Source organism: Bolinopsis microptera, chromosome 7 (assembly GCF_026151205.1).
Source record: "Bolinopsis microptera isolate Bmic1 chromosome 7, MBARI_Bmic_1.0, whole genome shotgun sequence".
In the NCBI taxonomy this organism is placed as follows: domain Eukaryota; kingdom Metazoa; phylum Ctenophora; class Tentaculata; order Lobata; family Bolinopsidae; genus Bolinopsis; species Bolinopsis microptera.
The window spans coordinates 19,134,553-19,151,197 of NC_087078.1; the positions used below are offsets into that span (position 1 = coordinate 19,134,553).

The window sequence follows — 16,645 nt, forward strand, 5'->3', positions numbered from 1 at the left end:
ATGCTATATTATATATTAGGATTAGGGTTTATGAAAAACCGTTTAGTTCGGCTGCAAAACCCTAAAAACCAAGATTTTACACATGTTTTCTAGAACCCACATTTGAACAGATATTGAGTTGTTAATCACAGAGCATATGTAGATTAGGTTTAACTTTGATATAAAGTATTATAATCTAAAAATAATGATATTTGACCCGTTTATGGGCGTATGCCCAAATATGGCCATATATTTTTTGCCCATAACTCAGCCAATTTTTGTCCAATGTTGACCAAATTTACATACGACAGATTGGTGTCCAGGAGAAAAATAACATAAAAACGTGAACGACCTCTTCACAAGGAATACTACTGTCTAGTAAAAATAAAATTTTAAAACAAAATTACTAAAAAATGGTCGTAGCTTATAATATCCATACATTCAGTCAAATAGCTATTTGCGTAGTGCCGGTATCGTGGCAGTATCTGGAATGCACTTGAGCTTTACTTAGGCAGGAAGGGTATTAGGACGTTCGGTAATCGGTTATATAAGTATTCATTTCCAGCATATCAACCAAGAAAACTTAATACTGTGTCATTATATCCCATTATTCGAAACACACTAGCTTGCATGTAAATTATGCAGATATTAGGTGGCCCGGAGGGGACTATTTGTTACATCGCATCGGACTTATTGAAACGGGTGTATATGTAAAAAATATATCCTGACAGGCAAACAATAACAATCGGAAATAATACTTTAAATTATTTGTCATCATAAGAAAAATGCCATAAAATCAAGACTAAGAGCAGCTAATTCCTAAATACACCATTTATTTGAATCAAAAATTTTCATCGAGAATTAATCAAAATTAATACCAACAGTCAACTCAATCGATATCACGAGAATGGGATAACGTCTCGAGTCTGAGATGACGTATTTCAATACAAAAAATATCATTTCTATCAAAATAATAAACAGGGACCATCTCATTCTAGGGACGCTCTATAATTCTTCCTTAAACATACAACACTGTCCAACAACAACATCTTCAATCTTCTCATCAACATAAACATGGTCTGTTGCCATGGAAACTCTGTCAGCATGGTTTCTAGGAGTACAACTCGACGTATTCGATGTAATTCCCTGGAACGAGCCCGATTTCGTTGTCATTACGCTTGGCTTTGACCCAGCCAGTTCCGTTGTCCTCGACTATGGAGAGAGCTTCTCCCGCCCAGATATCAAGCTCGTCGTCGTGTTGAGCTGGAAGTGTCAGAAATAATAATACAACTAAATTCTTAAAGCTTGTGAGGGATGGGAAACTTTGAGACGCAAACATTTCAACAGAAATTATAGTCTCAGATATACATACCAACGTAATCGTAGAGTACAGAGCACTGGTTATTCGCTGATAAGCCTGTAACAGGAGCACTCGGAGGCGGTACGTTGTTGTCGGGTACTGAAAATAGCAGAATATTAGGTTTTAATCAATTTGATCAGAACAACTTTAGCGCGAGAATAGTGCTATTTAATATCTTAAATAAAATGTGCGAGTAATCAGACAAAGGAAAAAATCCTCGTTTGATAAAGAAAAAAAGCGAACTCACGGAAAATTAAAAGATTTAAAAACCCGTACCTTCATAACTACCTTCATAATAAGTGTCGCTGTTGAACTCGTTGGTAGTCGGAGAAACTGGGTCGAACTCGTTCGGAGACATTTGGTCGGGTGGAGGCAGCTCAGCGTCGCCAGACTGACGGAGGGGTTGAGTTGAGGAATGTGACGAGAATTATTAAGGGGGGGGGGGGGGGGGGAGCTGGAGGGGGCACCCGAGTTTTGGAGTTATCTAATATTTATCAAATTTTTTTACTCGATAATAGTGATGTTAGTTAAGCAGATTAGTATAACAGCCGAGTTGGACACCCGTGAAACAGCATTTGTACCATAAAAAGCGTAAATGTTCAACCCAATTATAACTATTAAATTGAACTTGATCTAAATGAGAGCTGAAGATATTGATTCTATATAAAATATAATGTAATCTCAATGAAGAAGTCGTCTGCATTGCAAGTCATAGTCAGCGTGGTCAGCAATGTCAGCCTACAAACAACAACACCACGTATAAGGATTTTACTATTAGGAGGAATAGGACATTTAGTACACACTACACGAGAGCCAGGAACAATGTTAATTTACCTCAATAAATTCGAGTAAAATTTACTCGCCTCACATCGTTTAACCTTGCAAAAGTTAGCAAATAAATGTGCTTTTCAGCTTTTCATGCTGTAAACAATTGAAGTAGCCTTAAATTTTTAAAAGAGCCGGTGCTTAACGCGTAGATCTACCAGCAAGGGCCTTACTCTTTTTTTGCTAGCTCGATGGCTTCCTGATCGTCTAAGTTTGGCAAATCTACTAAAGGCATCGGTGAGGGCTGATCGTGGGCTCGGCTGAAGACACGATCACAGTGATTTAATGAACATGTAACAAAGTTACAAACAAACACGTGCTATATACAAATTACTTCACAATTTTGTCTGTCAGATAAAATTGCGACCCCACAATAGTTGAAGGTGCTCTTACAAATTCGTCGTCAAGGTCGTCAAGATCGTCTTCAGTGGCGTCAGGAGAGTAATGGGCAACAGAATGATGACTTTGAGAGCCGTGAGAATTGTGCCGGGATACTCCCAAGTTCTGTAGTGTTACAGTAATAGTCAGTTTTGTATTGTTTCTGTATAGTTATAGTCAGTTTTGTCAGAATAAAAGAGTTTTACCATTCAACTGTTCAATGACAGTATTTCAAGCGCTGAATAGCATTATCAAACGTTGGTCAAAGTAAAGTTTTTAAAAGCGAAATAGAACTCACATGACTAGCGGATACATGAGAAATATGCGAAACAGATGATGTTATAGAGACAGCATCCGCTTGTAAATGCGATCCAATATGGGGTTTATCTGGAGCTGTCTTGTCCATCAGTGCCGCCAAGTAACACTAAGAATAAAAGTGTTAGTAACACTAGAAATTAAGGTGTTAGTCAATGTAAACAGTAATTGAAAACCTCATAAAAGGACGGTTAGTCATGGTATATATATATATCGAAGTCGCTGTTTTCACAAACTTGATTTATCTATTTAATACAAAATATAAAAGATCAAGGAACCCCTAAATTCGAATATAAATACCTTAACATAATCCTACCTGATATTTATACAGTTCCTCTTGCAATCTCTCCAGCGTCTGAGTGATATCATCCATTTGTGATCTGCTGTCCTCCATAGCTTCCACACTGCCTAACTCCGGTTTTTGAGAGTATAGCTCTAATATTTCTTCCAGAGCACCCCGAGCTTTCAGCTGTATATTAATCTTACCCTGCGAAAGAAAAATAATTTAGTAGGGGAACGAGCTTATATTGTGGAATCTTCTCTTAACAATCAATTGACAGGTGAAAATGAGAAAGTATCTCCAAATGCCTGGACCGACCTCAATTTCTTTAATCTTTTCTTTGAAGGCCTTTTTTCTTTTCTCTGGAGGCAAGTTTTCGAGACCTTCCTTGTTAACCTGAGGTCATAGTTGGTTAGAAATCTCGGAAATTTGGGGAAAATTATTAATAAAAATATCACGGAATTAAATTGAGGCTATTAGCAAGCATCTATCAAATCAATCATTGCTGTGTGCTAACCTGAGGTATGGTCATTTAATTAACAGCAATTTTTCAAGAAAACAGCGCAGCTTCCAATGTTTTAGGAGCAAAAAATCTAATATAAGCAAGAACAAGTTATATGTAAGTTCAATTTCGTTGTACAAAGACAGCTGCAGAATTTTAAAATGCTACAAAGATGAAAAAGGAACATGCATATAACAGATAGTTTGCTTCATTTATCACGAGTATTACAGCATTACATAAGCTTACCGATTCAGAGCTACCGCCAACATTCCTCCCAAATATCTTAACGAAAAATAATAACCGTGAGAATTTATTGATAAGTGTGATGTTGACAGGTCTTATCGCATTTCAAAATTTATGACATTGAGCATTTCCAAATACACGTACATTAATGACATCTGTGCCTTGCAATTGGAAATTGTGGAGGTTCGGTGGTTTCCGCTATTTTGGAAAGTTATCGCACGAAAGTGAAGAGGGATTTGTCAAAATACGGAAGTAGTTTAAGTCATAGCACTAAACTAAGTCAGAACTACAATAAAATTACGCGAAATGGTAACGTAATGGTAATATGACGTAGAATCAAGAATCATAACGTAAAGCTTTCTAGCCACACCATAGAAGGAACACTCGTGCGCAAAGTGCTCACAATATAAGTTTCAGTTATAAACGCGCATGTGTTAGAATGCTCACAACAAGTAGACCCAGACGCGCGCAGCACAAGCGTTCCTGTTACGCCGGTCATGAGTTTGGAAATTGGCTTGAAATGTAATAGGGACAGCCAGTCGTACAAATTATGGCATTAACTGGCTACCTTAGCTAGGAGGTTAAAATTTAGGGATTACTAATTTCAGCAAGATCGAACAATCGCGAAAAAATTCATGCAAACATTCGGCGAGAGATAGACACGAAGTCATTCATATGAACACGTGCTAAGCTACAACAACAACAAATTTTAGATCGTACATTTTACAAAGAAAACGAAAAACATCCTGAAAATCTAAATATTTTATACCTTCGTTTTCTTGCGATCTCGCTTAGTTTTTCGCGTTGAATTATTGTGCGAACCAAAAGCTGAGGGGGGAGCTTTAGAATTCCATTCCATAAACATATGGTCCCCAGGGTAAGGCTGATTACTTCGTTCTTCCATCAACAGTTCGCTGTCCTGATGGTTGGATTTATAATCAATTGATTATTGGAGCATGTGACTGTGTGTATTCGCTGATTAATGAAGTTTTTGCGCGGGAACTTCAAGCTGTATTATAAGAAGCCTACATGTATATTATAGCTCAGAGACATAGCCGCTGACAGGTTTTGAAATGTGTTAAATTTGGTCATGACGTGATCTGATTTTGATTACTGGGGAGTGTTCCCAAGTAAACGGCATTTCGTATGTATCTTATTTTGACGTTCACTTTTGTGAGATTAGGATCTGTCGTTACTCAATTTGTTTGTAATGACTATCTTACAAAATAAAACTTTGCAGAACTTGGAAATTATCGGTTGTCTCGGTTAAGGAATCTAGATATTATGCAAAAATAACCTCTCCGGGGGGTATCCCCCCTCTACCGGGGGTATTCTCCCCTCTCCTGGGGGTATCCCCTCCCTCTCCCGGGGGTATCCTCCCTCTCCCGGGGGTATCCACCCTCTCCCGGGGGTATCCACCCTCTCCCGGGGGTATCCCCCCTCTCCCGGGGTATCCCCCCTCTCCCGGGGTATCCCCCCCCCCCCCCCCCCCTCCTCGCCCTTTTTCACATCTACTCATAAGAAATTGTCCAAAGGTGAGTTGTACAAAAGTTGCTACACTTTCATTAGTATCACCATGATTATAAGAACAGCAAGACAGGCTGCTCAAAGTTAACTTTAGGATCCCCTGAAAACTATAATATCTAACAATTAACGGAACTGTGACGTCACTTTGGGAGCAAGTTGTCCAACAAGGATATACATATTTCTCTTGTGAATTAGTCAGAAGTTCGCAGTTCTATGGTATTGGCAATAATGGAACGACATCTTTACTCTTTTAAGAACGTCTTGCTCAACAAAATTGGTATCTCTTTTTACTCCTCTTTTAGACTCAGTTTACAGGCTTCCATACGTATAAACACGTACAAAGACATATTGCCCCATATTTTAACATATTTCAACATATTGCACTTGAGACATTACTCATTCAGTGTTAGAGTAATCCAGCTGTGTACAATGTACATTCTATCTAAGAGCTGACTGTCAGTTAACTGCTAACTCAAATTCAGGTTTTTATGTAGAAAAGGTGGATCTGTGAGCTTGTCAAAAATGGAGAAGCTAAAATTTAACAAAATATGGGCGTGGTAACCTCACATTTTTGGTCACGGGCCCTAGTTTGTTGATCAACTGCTACATCGAAATCGGAATTTGCAAAAAATCAGAGTAAAATCTAACTTTTCAAAACCATCCTGTTCACATACCTCGGCAGGGCTTATCTTCTCGCAACTCTCCGTCATGGTTTCAATACACGTGGTGATATGAGGCAGTATGGAACTCTGTATGTTACAATGTTCTATCAGGATGGACTTTAGCTCTTCTATTCTGTTCTCTTCACAGCGCTGCATCTGGTTTATTAGACCTGGCCACCGCCTGTAAGATAGTGGGATTCAAATTAACGCAGTAATTAGACTAAGAAACATATGTTGTAAACGCATGACATGCTGTGTGTTTTCTATACATTCCAATACATTTCTCATACGTAAGATATTTCTAATGGTATATTGAATAAATCTAGACATTACAATCATTTCAGGTCTTTAATCTGTTATAAGCTGGTGTTTTGGGTCACGGCCAGAACCCTGGGTCCCTATCGGAAATGCTCCAGGGTCCCAACCTAGCTGTCACCACCACCATGCCCTGGAGCAACTCTGGCAGCTAGCCCATTGTGAGACTAGCGTACTGGGATAATGCTTCACACATGTGAGTGAGTCTTTTGTTCCTCGATTAGCTGACATTACTGACATTACTGATATTACTAACCAGGGCATGGGTTTAGTGGTGACTAATGCTTACAAGAGAGAGAGAGAGAGAGAGAGAGAGAGAGAGAGAGAGAGAGAGAGAGAGAGAGAGAGAGAGAGAGAGAGAGAGAGAGAGAGAGAGAGAGAGAGAGAGAGAGAGAGAGAGAGAGAGAGAGAGAGAGAGAGAGAGAGAGAGAGAGAGAGAGAGAGAGAGAGAGAGAGAGAGAGAGAGAGAGAGAGAGAGAGAGAGAGAGAGAGAGAGAGAGAGAGAGAGAGAGAGAGAGAGAGAGAGAGAGAGAGAGAGAGAGAGAGAGAGAGAGAGAGAGAGAGAGAGAGAGAGAGAGAGAGAGAGAGAGAGAGAGAGAGAGAGAGAGAGAGAGAGAGAGAGAGAGAGAGAGAGAGAGAGAGAGAGAGAGAGAGAGAGAGAGAGAGAGAGAGAGAGAGAGAGAGAGAGAGAGAGAGAGAGAGAGAGAGAGAGAGAGAGAGAGAGAGAGAGAGAGAGAGAGAGAGAGAGAGAGAGAGAGAGAGAGAGAGAGAGAGAGAGAGAGAGAGAGAGAGAGAGAGAGAGAGAGAGAGAGAGAGAGAGAGAGAGAGAGACATGTTTACACAGATCTAATGAGTGTTTTTAGGAACGATTATAACTTAACACGTGTAACGTTATCTTTACATATAATTATATATACCACATATTATAACGATGTCTACAAATGACAATATGCTATATATAATGTAACTTACATGTATCACTTTACATTCAATATTTTGACAGTATTCATGAGTTATCTATCCAGTAATTGGCGCATTATAATTTATCCCATATTTTGATAGTTTAGAAAATATGTTTATCATTGTTTAATAAAATGGCGTTAGTCTTATATCGAAAGTCTACTGTTCACAAAGTCTACTGTTCGACATTATCAAAGAACGGGCACCACAATCACGGGTCTTTGTGTTTTTAATATTTGAATAGCTCACATAAGGAATTTGTACGTGAATATCTTATAACCAACTAAGTACTTAGGGTTTACATTTAAATTGTCAACACATTTACTTTAGGATACGCCTTCATGACCATTAATAGGAGTAAGGAAAAACTTCTATATTTAAGACTTACATATATTGCCCAAAGAGAGTATGTTGTCAGGCAATTTCGGGTCATATTCTTCGCATATTTTGCATATTCCAGATGAATACCAAAAACTATTTATGCACATAAATATGGGAGATATATAAATAGAACATTATACTTACTGGTGGTAATATTCGTGTTGATTGTTATTAGTTGTTTCAACAGCGATTATATAATCGCCCTTAGACTTCTCCATAAGATCCTGTCTGTAGCTCATCTGTGATCGTGACTGGGAATAAAATGTTAAAAATAAAAACACTTTTTAAAACTGTAAGGTTATTGGAAACACTTTTTGATATAAAATACTCAAGAAGTAGCGATTTATTGGCAGGATGAATACACGAGAACGTTTCAGTTATAATCAGCATAACATGTCCTTACAGAGCATAATCTACTGAGATAGTTATGTTATTTGGTGCTGCATTACAGCTCGGGATTACAATAGAAATTCAAGGGACTATATTATATATATACTATACTAGGGGCTATTCTCGGCTATGGTATGTTAGCACTCTCGCGTGCTTCTGACTGGAACATTTGACTGTTCATGTTATGTAATAAAAGTACTAACTTATTAGTTATTACTTTTATAAAAGTATAAATACTTTATGTGTACACGCGATTCTGAGATGACAACCCTTGTAAAGATGTACACGCCAAAAAGTCTACAGGAATTATGGTATAATCATAATTGTTTACAGTAATTAGATTTATAACCAGATGGTCCTATTTAGCAGTCTAAATGATCTGAGTACATAAAAAGTACAGTATTAGTAAATATTTAATGTAAATCAGTAAATAAAAGCTGATAATTATATATGGCTGTGCAGACTACAGCCATACACAACATTTACAATGATTAACTGACATACCCTGAACCTAAGTTCCACAAATATGTCATTACATCGTATTATTAACATTACATAATATTACATAATGCATAATATATCGTGATGATGAATAACCACATTTGACATAATCTTGTATATAATGCGAAGTATTACAGTATAACACACCCTTATCTTGAGGATGAAGTCATGCTTAAGATACAAACTATTGCGCATTCCAATTCGTCAAAAACCAAAAGAGTGATTATTTGAAAAACACTGGAATTCTTATAAAGAGTAGGTGAAGATTCCTTCATTGTGTGGTACATTCCCTACATTATATGGTTTAGAATTTGTGTAAGTTGTAATGTCACGTCATGGATACAAACATTCCAAAGGGTCAACACAAAATGTTGTCTGGTTGCAGATCTAAATTATGCGTTCGAACATAATCTATGTTGTAATATTCAGAAGCATATGAACGTACACATATATTTTAATACACCCATATATTTTGATTGGCCAGCAGGAAATTACATTGCAAGGAAATGTGTACATTTCATCCTGCAAACGTCAATGTAAATACAAACGTGCGGAGCGTATGAGAAATTTGCAGCGTTGTTGGACGGCAGAGTCTGCACTGTTTAGGAGTGCCATTATATGGAGTGGCTATGTGCCCATGGCCATCCTTGGAGAACCCGGTGGATGTCCTTGCTGTACGGCAGTGTTAAACAACGAACTGAAACCGAGGGGTTCCGTTCAGGCCCTTCACACTTTGTTTCTGTCTATTTCTAATGTACCGTCACAATAGTGACTTTAATATATTTGACTTTTCAGATACGGTTTCTCATGGCTCAAACATTGCTTCAAATATTTCAAACATTGCTTCAAACATTTCAAACATTGGCTCAAACATTGCTTCAAACATTGCTTCAAACATTTCAAACATTGCTTCAAACATTTCAAACATTGGCTCAAACATTGCTTCAAACATTTCAAACATTGCTTCAAACATTTCAAACATTGGCTCAAACATTGCTTTAAACATTTCAAACATTGGCTCAAACATTGGCTCAAACATTGTTTCATTCGGTGGCGGCGTGCAACACTCAGGAGTGCGAATACAATGATAATTTGATTATATTTTTAATTGTGTTTGAATGAGCTAGAATTAAGATAGAATTGTCTTGAGATTAGAATCTATTAAATACAAATTAAGATTAAGTGTTTAATTAAGCGACATTGTTTTGGCTAAGCGCAGACAGTTAAGTTCAGTACTGTGATGATTTCTTTCCAATCTTACGTTAATGCAATAAGGCTATAATATGTTTTGACTCGTCACACGCTGGACTATATTCAATTGTCTCCTGGAGGTACAGCCGTGTCTCGTCTAGGTTTTAGTTTCACTTACTTTTTCCACTTGAGCTTTAGTAGCGTTCATATCATCGTTAACCCGACCGAACGCTTGCCCTGCTGCGTCGGCTTCTTTAGCTGCTTTCTCGTATTTTTGCTGATTCTGAAATGTTACCTTAGTTATTGGGCTGATTCTGTGAAATTTATTATTTTATTTAACACCATGAATATTTGAGTCCAAAATTCGAATGTTTTTGCGGGTTTGAATAAAAATTACTTCCGGTGGGCAAGCTCTTCTTTTCTCTTAACAGTTCTAAAACATAAATTTAATAGCTGAGCCTTATTTTTAGGTATTTTTAGAGATCAAGGAATTTAAATATCTATATTTAAATTCCCATAAGTGTTTACAGCGAATGGTATGACGGTATGCAGTCGTTGGAATCTTTAGCAAGATGGAATGTGTCGTAATCTAACTAATGTATTGTACTAAGAAACTCTAAACTCTTAATAACGTGAATTTAAACGAGTTCCATCCATTGAACTTTGATGAAATAAATCCGTGAATAGTGAATCGAAATAGGAAAATCTGTCGTTGAATTGGGTGACAATATAGAGTGTAACTTATTATAACTCGTTACTTATTCATATATTCAGATCTAGTTGACGAATGAGTCTTGTGTACCTACAGCGGGCGACTTGTGTTCTTCGCGGAAATTCGATACTTTAATTTCCGGTCGTGTTAGAATGATATAACTAAATTAATCAGGTTAGGCTTAAATATTATAGCCTTACGACAGTGAATCTGGCGGGGCTTGTAATGGACACAATTTACAATGTAGAACCTAGGCCGAGTTTAATGGGCTATTCTATCCAACATTCAAATGTTGTTCAAACATGTCATCAACATTGATTTAATATATGTAATATATATATACATATATAGGACCACACCCACCCACCCACCCACCCACCCACCCATGAGCGGTCATACTTGCCGCCCTCCCACAGAGAGTACAGGGAGGGAGGGGGGATTCCACTCAAACGAAACAACTATTGTTGGTCACGAAGTCTAATATATAATACATTACAAAACCATGTCCACCATTACATGTCATACAACCTGCATTTAGACCTTTACAAAGCGTCGTACACACTGTGTAACACACACACTGCAATAGTAAGGTCCACACATTAACAGTTACAATAATAGCACCCTACAAAGGAGGAGGCTGCTAGCTGGGGGGAGGCTGCTAGCTGGTCAGTACCTGCTCTGTATAACAGAGCACTGTAATAGTAGTCACACTATCACACAGTTCGCTCTCTAACAGTCCTCATGTTACGGTGGAGCGGAACAGTTCTCATGTTACGGTGGAGCGGAACAGTCCTCATGTTACGGTGGAGCGGAACAGTCCTTATGTTACGGTGGAGCGGAACAGTCCTTATGTTACGGTGGAGCGGAACAGTCCTTATGTTACAGTGGAGCGGAACAGTCCTTACGTTACGGTGGAGCGGAACAGTCCTCATGTTACGGTGGAGCGGAACAGTCCTCATGTTACGGTGGAGTGGAACAGTCCTGAGTCCTCATGTTACGGTGGAGCGGAACAAGCCTCATGTTACGGTGGAGCGGAACAGTCCTCATGTTACGGTGGAGCGGAACAGCCCTCATGTTACGGTGGAGCGGAACAGTCCTCATGTTACGGTGGAGCGGAACAGTCCTCATGTCACGGTGGAGCGGAACAGTCCTCATGTTACGGTGGAGCGGAACAGTCCTCGTGTTACGGTGGAGCGGAACAGTCCTCGTGTTACGGTGGAGCGGAACAGTCCTCATGTTACGGTGGAGCGGAACAGTCCTCATGTTACGGTGAAGCGGAACAGTCCTCATGTTACGGTGGAGCGGAACAGTCCTCATGTTACGGTGGAGCGGAACAGTCCTCATGTTACGGTGGAGCGGAACAGTACCCCCCCCCCCCCCCGGCCCCCCCCCCCCCACATTAGGAGTTCTGGAACAATCTAGATCACGTGGTATTACTGACATTCTATGTTAGGACTATTTATAGCATAATAGTCAAGAAAAGGTGTGACATTGTTGCCATTAATGTTAATCCAGAGGAGATCGTACCTTTTAGAAACAAATCCAGATTGTTCAGATTAATAATGAGTAGATCTCGCACAGCTCTCACAAGATTACCAAATACAGGCCAAGATACCGGACAAGTTACACGAAGCCTTCCAGAGTTAGAGGAAGTATTGTTCCTGCAATTAAACAGAGAGAACAGAGACTTGCACAGGCTAGGATCATCCCCAGTTTATTTAATGCAGTGCTTTAACCGTATCCCGTAGAGAATACACATTACACGAGGTTAATTAGTAGGACTAATTATCGTAATGAGGGCTGTGTGCTGGGGACTAATTGGATATATATTTGAGAGACTCTAGATTCCTAGAATGTATATGAGACTCTAGATTCCTAGAATGTATATGAGACTCTAGATTCCTAGAATGTATTAGAGAGTAGAGACTCTAGATTCCTAGAATGTATTAGAGAGTAGAGACTCTAGATTCCTAGAATGTATTAGAGAGTAGAGACTCTAGATTCCTAGTATGTATTAGAGAGTAGACACTCTAGATTCCTAGAATGTATTAGAGAGTAGAGACTCTAGATTCCTAGTATGTATTAGAGAGTAGACACTCTAGATTCCTAGAATGTATTAGAGAGTAGAGACTCTAGATTCCTAGAATGTATTCGATACTCTGGTATGTATTTGATAACCATGTGGGTGTGGTAATCTCGTATTTAGAAGATTGTGGTCTGAGGATCTCTGTAATATTAACTCTTGTGGCTTCTCGATAGTACAGCTAAAAGTTTGTGTGTAATTAAGATGTGACGTGTGCTGCTTGATGGTGCTTACACTTCTATATTACTTCAGGTACAAACATTTTATCAGATCTACATAAATTGGGTGCTGAGTAGGATGCACCAGATTGTGTAGATCATTATCACGTGATTATACGTCATTATCACGTGATTATACGTCATTATCACGTGGTTTAACGTCATTATGACGTGATTATACGTCATTATGACGTGATTATACGTCATTATGACGTGATTATACGTCATTATGACGTGATTATACGTCATTATCACGTGATTATACGTCATTATCACGTGGTTTAACGTCACTATTATGTGTATTATTAGCATATTATTCTGCTGCTTGTCCAAAAGTCAGGGCAGCAACAGATTTTGTTTGGAGAAAGCTTCTTGCAAGCTCATAGATAGATACAGACTACTACAGTACTACAGTACTACACTAACTACAGTCTACCAGTAACCAGTTTAAAGCTAAAACGACCAATTATATACTTATATAATAATGACCAATTATTTCATATTGTACTTGTGCACGAGTAAAGTTCATGAGTTAATCGCACAGTTAATCTCTTATTTCAGATGTCCATTTCCTAATGTCACTGCACTAAATCATATCAATATTAATCACATATAATAATAATTAAATAATACGCAAATACTAAATTCTCGTTCAAACTCATTCAAACTCATAATATATACATATATACACATATATATACATACAATACAATAAGTGCACTAATGCGGAGTGAAGTGTGAGTATTCAACTTAAAGAATGCAGCAGCTAGTTTACTATCACTTCCATCACTAGTACAATAACCCCTAACAACACCCTAACAACCCCCTACATACCACTGCATTCCACACATGGTTATATGAATGTCAACACGTTGTTATTTCGGGTCTTTTACTTTTATACACCAAAACAAATCAAATAATCAGAGTTAATAACACGTTATAAACGTGTTTATCTTGCAGAATAAGGGATACATATAGGGGAGGCGATGCAGAAGGGATAGAGATTGGAGAACCAGGGATTCTGGGGACATGACGTATTCGTACGGGATTTTGTGAAATGCCAACCAAGAAGACTTTCAACAGAGCTCATCTGGCGGAGGAAGCCACAAAATAGTGCTTTTAAAACTTCCAGCTGACACTTGCAAATAATGCAAATAATGCAAATAATGTGAGTGTGTTATTGAACATGCATTCCAGTCACATTCTCTCGAGGTATGCGGAAAAATGAAAGTTCTGGAAAAATGCGGGCATGTTTCCATAGTTACAGTGGAGCTCTGTATAACATATTTGTTAGTAAAACAGTCGTTTCACCACTGCTGCATCCTGCATTCACACAACAGTTAGATTTAGTTTAACACTACGGCTTCTTTGCTAAGTATTTGCAGACGATTGACAATTGCACTAATGCGGTTATATTTAGTAACCTAATTACTGTTAATGGTATATATTACTACTGTTATATTTGGTAACTTAATTAACAGTTCCCGCTTCACTAAGCCACAATTATTCTCATAATTCTCTAAACTTTAAATAAACTCTAAATAAAGTAAAAGTTTAGTTAGAGTTATTATGTTCACATGTTTCAGCAGTTAGTGAAGGAAGAAACTACAGTTTAGATACAGCGTAACATGTGGTACAATGTGTGGTAACACAGGTGTGTGAATTGTGACACTAATAATTACAGGTACAATCATGTGTACAGGTAGGGGCCTGTGTACTGTGTAGTGTGTACACACTACACAGTACACACTCTGTAGCTGTAGTGTACAGTGCTACAATCATAGTCTCACAGAACTATGTACATGTAGCAGTTATTTCTCTCATTCAATCAGACAACCTAATACACGGCTACTACATCTGTGTAATTAACACAGCTAGTAGACAGTACACGGCTAGTAGTACACAGACAGCTGCAATAAGAGAGAGTATAACTTTACCTTGACAGTAATAGCAGGTTACAGTTCATATAGTAGACAACTAGTTTACTTGTGTAGTAGACCTGTACGCCCTTACTGTACCCCTTTACTATAGGGTAAAAATACACATTACACACACAATGCATATAATGGGGAGGTTAGTGGCTAAGTACCCCCTCTACAGTACATACCTACTACATAGTACATACCAGTTACCACACTGCATTCTACACACATTTCACCAGAACACCACAGAGAGGTCATCAGAGCTGATTACCTCTGTTATCCCCCTGTATTTACATATTATGTGTAGTGTGTACAGTTAGTACACACGTTTACTGCCCACTGGCATCATTTACACGTTACCAGTCTGTTTAAACTTTAAGTTGCCAGTTTAAATTAAATATTACTATTTAGCTAAGCTACGTTACATATTATTAAGTTATATGTTAAATAATACTAACCCGCATTACAGATGACAGTGACCAGTAGTAGTAGTGGACATCAGCTCCTCCCTCCCAGAATTAGCACTCTCAATTTGAGTATAACAAGGCTGATGTACCACACAAATCATCATTACACTTGAACACACATTATAAATACTACTGTCTCATATCTTCACTATAATTGCAGACTGTCACCCGATGAGCGGGAAGCAGGAGGCTCCTAGCTACAGTTAGGGAGTTATTCACTTCTCAGCATAATACACTGTACAGACCATACTACAATATTATAATATTACTAAGTTTTATAACATTTCCTCAATTTGTATCAACTACTTTAGCGACCACGTCGATTAGATACAGACAGAAATGTTGCGATAACCCAACTTAAATACATCCTAAACCAATTATACCTTTCTGAAGGGCCTGGGCGCTGTCGTTATCTAATCTTCTCCACCGTCGAACTAAAATCGCAGTTTACGATGGCTGATTATTACAGTCTAAAAATATAATCTGTACGGACTACGGAGTCAAGTTTAACATTTTCTGTTATGGTTAATCAACACCTCACTCAGTAAAGTTAGTATTGTACTTTAAACCTTTAATGTTACATAATATTATCTTTAAACCTTTAATATTGCGTAATATTATCTTTAAACCTTCAATGTTATAAATGTTACATAATATTATCTTTCCCTGATGCTCAGCAGCCCTAGTATCAGTATTAGTAACATCTGGAGCTTTACACAGGTTTATCACTGTATCTACCGAGTTACCGACCAGTTTATAGAACTATAATGTTTTATTACAAGTTAGTTTAGATCCGTAAGTTTAGATAACTAAATTAAGCTGCATTGTCGCTACTATATTACTATTAAGTTATACTATTATTATAAGCTGCACTGTCGTTTATTAAAAACTAAAATAACTAACGTTTGTATGAGGAGTACAGACTCGAGAGTTGGAACTGCTCCTACTAAAATAACCGCTTGAGTCTGTGTAATAATGTAGTCCAATTACTACACATAGAATGTATACGTTTAAATGGGTATTGTTGGGCTATTTGTAACCCCAAGTAGTATATCGGGGGGGGGGGGGCGGGGGCGGGGGGGCTGGGGGCCGGCAGTTTAGTTTTACACTTAACAGTTCAGTTCATGTACGTGTGGGAATATTAGGGCACTTTTAAACAATGTGACATATATTATATACAGAAATGACTGTACACCCAAATACGACACACAAATAATTTACAGAATTAGAACTGAACCAGTCAGCTGTCAGATTCGTCAGAACAGCAGAAACCCGAGCAAGTCCGAGTTGTAATGAAAACGTATGTTGTGAGCGACTGGCACTGTCAAGTTCAGGTCAAGGATATTGGTGGTGTTAGAGGTGTACTGGGAATTAGACCGGAATTAGGGTGATTGGGTGTCAATATCTAGTTAATTTTGACAGTTTTACACTCGA

General features: G+C 38.2%; 1 protein-coding gene across 12 annotated transcripts in view; it reads right to left on the reverse strand.

Annotated features, from left to right (window-relative positions):
- Positions 1-355: 355 nt before the first annotated feature.
- The window catches only part of LOC134818590 (cdc42-interacting protein 4 homolog), a 72,032-nt gene continuing 55,742 nt past the window's right edge, over positions 356-16,645 (reverse strand). For 4 of the 12 annotated variants that reach the window (XM_063828219.1, XM_063828226.1, XM_063828220.1 and 1 more), the window contains 11 exons: positions 9,988-10,092; positions 7,872-7,978; positions 6,084-6,252; positions 4,652-4,801; positions 3,886-3,921; positions 3,456-3,533; positions 3,174-3,344; positions 2,841-2,966; positions 1,616-1,730; positions 1,352-1,438; positions 936-1,242 (listed from right to left, as the gene is read on the reverse strand). In XM_063828219.1, coding sequence (XP_063684289.1) covers positions 1,091-1,242; positions 1,352-1,438; positions 1,616-1,730; positions 2,841-2,966; positions 3,174-3,344; positions 3,456-3,533; positions 3,886-3,921; positions 4,652-4,801; positions 6,084-6,252; positions 7,872-7,978; positions 9,988-10,092 — 1,296 coding nt within the window. In that variant the 3' untranslated portion in view covers positions 936-1,090. Of the gene's footprint in view, positions 1,243-1,351; positions 1,439-1,615; positions 1,731-2,840; positions 2,967-3,173; positions 3,345-3,455; positions 3,534-3,885; positions 3,922-4,651; positions 4,802-6,083; positions 6,253-7,871; positions 7,979-9,987; positions 10,093-16,645 lie in introns of all 12 variants that reach the window. The other 8 variants (XM_063828227.1, XM_063828222.1, XM_063828221.1 and 5 more) reach the window with 3 other exon arrangements.